General features: G+C 37.0%; 1 protein-coding gene across 5 annotated transcripts; it reads left to right on the top strand.

Moving 5' to 3' along the window:
• The first annotated feature begins 1,373 nt into the window (after positions 1-1,373).
• LOC141605334 (non-functional pseudokinase ZRK2-like) lies at positions 1,374-4,425 on the top strand. 5 transcript variants are annotated; one of them, XM_074424048.1, is made up of 4 exons: positions 1,374-1,838; positions 2,581-2,645; positions 2,810-3,089; positions 3,247-4,425. In XM_074424048.1, the coding sequence occupies exons 3-4, from the start codon at positions 3,030-3,032 to the stop codon at positions 4,249-4,251; spliced, it is 1,065 nt and encodes a 354-aa protein (XP_074280149.1). In that variant the 5' UTR covers positions 1,374-1,838; positions 2,581-2,645; positions 2,810-3,029; the 3' UTR covers positions 4,252-4,425. The 5 variants fall into 5 exon arrangements, with proteins under 5 accessions (XP_074280149.1, XP_074280148.1, XP_074280150.1 ...); XM_074424047.1 differs by lacking the exon at positions 2,581-2,645; XM_074424049.1 differs by lacking the exon at positions 2,810-3,089.
• The last annotated feature ends 519 nt before the right edge of the window (positions 4,426-4,944 follow it).

The raw sequence follows: 4,944 nt of genomic DNA, 5'->3' as shown, positions 1-4,944 counted from the left end.
TATCTTTCTCTTTTTTCCTACAGTCACGAGTCACGAGCCACATAACCCATACCCTTACATTCGATACACATATCAGGCTTCCATTCATAGTGAACAATTTGCCCGTGGTGGTTATCCAACTTATCCATGAATTCCACTACATTAGAGCATTACCCTAGAACTTGAAAGGGAGACCATAAAATCTAATTCAAATCGGGACAATATCTACAGCCTCCTTCACCAGTTTACAGGTAAGGGTCCATTCCTTAACAATCACCGATTTATTGTCTAAGAAAATTGGACCAGTTTGGAGGAACCTCGTCTTCATCGCCTCAATCTTAAACTGAACAAGGAAAATACCATTGGAATGGAATGAAAACTTTTCATAATCCGTGAAACACCATACCGTTTAACAAAACCATCAATCATTTTCCATGGAGGATTAGCGCCTAAAACATAATAATAGAACGCCGTCGACCAGTAATCTAATTCCCCATTAACATCATCAGAAGTAAGTTGAATACTACTTACCCTCGGTGGCAAAGGAGAACCACTGAACCAGACCGAGATCCCGACCTTTTGCGCTGCACTTTAATCCATTCTTCATCAGACTCCTTCTCTGGAATTGATTCCATAACATTATTGAGATTATAAGGTCGAATCACAGACCCGGGCTCTTATGGAACCTCATCCGTATCCAACAACTCCTGATCAATCCCATAAAATAACACGAAACCTCAATCCATTTTTGATTAATATGATACATTCTCTCTCTAGAAATGCATTTATTATTTTTAAGGGATATTCTACAGTGTACCCTCGAATTTTTCGGTTTTCTATGTTGTACCCCTACATTTTTAAAATTCTATGGTGTACCCCTCAACTCTATAAATTAGTCTATACCATGACCTTATTTGTTATCTTTGCAAACTTGCTATCTTAATTGACCTATTAAATCGTTTATTTACCATTCCAATTACTCGATAACTTACTCATTTACTAATTAGTTGGCCGCATTACCTATTAACCCACCATATAGTATAAGAATGTAACAAAAAGTTCATGAAATCACCAATATCATGTCATGAATCATAACAGATGTTTTTAATAGTAGTTTGTGCTTATTAAAAGTAATTTCTGATATTTCTCATATAGGATGGTGACACAACACTAATAAGTCAAAATAAAAGTCAAAATACGGTTGTTTAATAGTGATAAAATTAATGGAGAGTTAAACTTGGTCATAATGGAGAAATAAGTAGGAAGTTTAGGAGTACAAGGTAGAATATAAAAAAATTAGGGGTACAACATAGAAACCCGAAAAATTCAGGGTATATCGTAGAATATCCCTATTTTTTATTACTAACCTAGTAACCCGTAACTCCTCTCTAGTCCCAAACTCCGATCACACTCTAACCAACATCAGCGAGGGCCGTGGTTGTGCTGGGGTTGAAGATGTGGGGCAGTGGTTGTCCCAAACTCCGATCACACTCCGATTTGATGATGGTGCTGGGGTTGAAGATGTGGGGCAGTGGTTGTGCTGTTTGTGAGGGGATGGTCTGAGAATTAATGTTGGTGTTCTTGTGATTAATGGGGAATGATAAACAAATAAATGAATAAACGGCCATACTTCAGATTTTTCCGTATGAATTAATACGAGAGGAGGCGGCTTAGTTTGTAGTCTTGTGATTTTTGAGGTAGTTTGAAAAGTACTCGGTATGGGAAAGACAATTACACACACTCTAAATCATACTATTCATACAGTATATTCAAATCAAATCCGAATATCTATAACAATGCTTTCTATCCACCCAAAAAAATGCAACGCTTCCTGACTTCTGGGTTGACCCTGTTAACAGGTTAGTACTATTCATCCATTTTTTTTTTGTTAATCATGATTTAGTCCCCATTTGACGATGATTCTTCATGGGGATTATTACCTGTACGTATTTTTTTTGTCATGTGCATTGTTTTTTTCCTTTTAATATGCTAAGTCTATATTACGTTATTCGGTCTCGGACTCATATCATAGGATCGTCTCATAAACTAGTACGAGTACAAGTTATAGGCTATGGTCTGCTCCCTCGCTAATAACTGAGTATTAATCCTGGTTTAGTGAGCCTTAATTCAATCCGTCGACTGTGGCAGGCTGTTATGATTTAAGCTTCTTGTTCTTAGTAATTGATGATTTTATGCGATAATACCTGTGTCGAGATATGGTTATTGTTTAATTACTTTCCGTAAGAATTTTTTATTGAAGGGTACCATGTTCTCCGTAGAATTATAAATAGCTGAGGGGGTACAGGCCGTATAGGTACCCCATAGATTTTCCGAAAATGAAGGGTACTATGTAAAAACTGAAAAAACATTACAGGGGGAGCCCATTGAAAATCCCATGAAAATTTCATACGGAGTAATATTATTAACAATAAAATTAAGCACTCGAATCCGTCATTTTCTGTGAAAATTTGCGTAGTCACCCTCTAAAGCTTCATTGAGCAAGCTTTTGTTACTCGGACTATGTTCTACTTAAAACTCTTAGTCGAAGTTACACCTAGCTTGGAATATCTGGTGACCTGGTGTGTCCCTCATTTGCTACAGCTCTTCGTTGGTTTTGAATAATGCTACCATATGAACTTGAAATTAAGGCTCGATTGTTGTTGTCGGTAAGCATTATCTTTGATGACTCCTTTAGTACTACTTTTAAAGGACTTCTTGCAGCTTATGGTCTACTATTCTTTGATTCTGTTATCATATTTGTCTGTATCGGGAAATGGTCTGAATTCTGATTTCTGACATAATTTTTGGATATGGACACGTTATATGACAGATGATACCTCAATATCAGACATGAGGACGTTATCTAACAGAAGTATCAGTGATTCCTAACCAGTTGTCCACACTGTACGCCATACTAGTTCTTCGCTATCCTTATACTTTCCCACCATTGATAATTGATAAGGTGTAAATTATAAAAGACTAAAGAAGTATAACTCTCCAATCTACTCAAACTAACATCCGACGGAGTGAAATATACTTAATACTTCAAAATGAAACTAACGGACAGCTTACGATACTTTCTGCGAGATCTTAAGCTCCCAAAGTCAAAGGTTAGTTCTTTCCTAAATGGTCCCTTTAGGAAACTGAAATATACTTGTACAATTTGCAATTTGATGTATTACCTCTGCATTAGTCGTTTGTAACCGTCTAAATCTGGTGCCATAATCTGAAGATGGTTAATGTATATATATTTATGTTTAATTTTAGGAAAGTGGCAAATATCAGATTTTCAGTGGAAATGAAGAAAATCTTAATAAGAATGGAGCAACACTACTAGAGGAGAGGATTTCCTTGTTTAATGGCAGAACCAATTCCATCCGTTGCTTCTCAGTTGACGATCTCAACTCTATGATTCTAGACAAAGATCAGATAACTGCAACGTCTATCTATGATTGCGGTTTTAGAGGTGTTTGGGACGGAAAGTTGGTTTATGTTAAAGTTAATGATGGAGTAAGTAGGAAGTTTGCATGCCGTGAAATTGCAGTCGCCACGGAAATGGGTACTCATAGGAATGTCCATAGGCTTCTAGGGTGTTGTCTCCACACAAAGTCTCCTGTTCTGGTTTATGAGTGGGAAGAAAAAGGAACACTTAAGAGTCGGATAACCAATTTAAAGGGGCATAGCAAAGAGATACTAGAGTGGAAGGACAGGTTAAGAATCGCGTGGGAGATTGCTCATGCAGTTGCCTATTTGCACACTGCTTTTGACCTGCCTATTGTACACAGATGCTTGAAACCTGAAAATGTATACTTAGACCAAGACGATTCTGTCAGATTATCAGGGTTTAGCTTGTGTATTTCAATTCCGGCAGGTAAAAAGGATGTGGAAGACGCCGTAATAGGGACATGGAGCTATGCTGCACCTGATTATATGATCTCAGGCAGGGTGGCGGAGAGTTCTGATGTTTATTCTTTTGGTGCAATTCTTCTTGTACTCCTCACTGGAAAATTCCCTTCCACCATATATCATTCAAACCAAGGCCGGGTTAGTTTATCAGAGTGGGTCGCTGAATGTCATGCAGTTAACTGCCTCGCTGATGTGGTGGATCCAACAATCACTAGAAATGGACCAATTGCAGATGAGGTCCATCTCAAAGAAATAGTAGAGCTTGCCCTCAGTTGCTCAGCTGCAGACGGAGAATGTAGGCCAACGATGGTGGACGTAGCTACTCAACTCAAGGATATCATCATCTCATCTTCCGACTCCCGTTAGCTCCACAGATCATCAGTGAAATTCATATTTCCCCTCTATTTATACTTCTTATGTTTTTGTTCTAGGATTCTAAACAAGATGAAAAACACTAGAGTTCTTTTATTTTGACGAACCGAACCTTTATTGTTGTAATAAGTCAGTTTATTATGCAATGTCTTGCTGTTTTTTGTTTAACTAGTGTTTGCGTATCATGATAAGTAATTTGGTGTCACAAATTTGGAGTTCCTCATCTATTGGCATCAAAACTGGTAATGGATGCCAAATTAGCATTGGAGATTGGATTATTAATCGGATCAATTACCTCCTGAAATTAGAAGACGCGGATATCTTGGTTATTAATTTCGTATCTACTTTATGGAGCAACTGGGTTTGATGTTCGGCTACGCTCGGGTTACCTTTATTTAACATTTAAATTTTATTTTCTACGAAATATGATTCGCTAAATTTGGGTTAACACATGCATTTACAATTTATATGTTAAAATTATGATGAGATGTAAAATTAATCAACAAACTATGAGACACGTTTATCACTCCCGCTGTTAATATTATTACTTTCACTACATCCTCTGTTAATACTATTACGTTCACTACTTCTTCGGTTAATGTTGTTTCTTTAATTACTCCTACTATTTTTACGGTTAACCCGTGACTTTTGTCAAACTGATATATTTAAATAAAATAATATTTTCCT

The sequence above is a fragment of the Silene latifolia genome, chromosome 10 (assembly GCF_048544455.1).
Source record: "Silene latifolia isolate original U9 population chromosome 10, ASM4854445v1, whole genome shotgun sequence".
Taxonomy (NCBI): domain Eukaryota; kingdom Viridiplantae; phylum Streptophyta; class Magnoliopsida; order Caryophyllales; family Caryophyllaceae; genus Silene; species Silene latifolia.
This window is presented reverse-complemented; position numbering and strand designations above follow the sequence as displayed.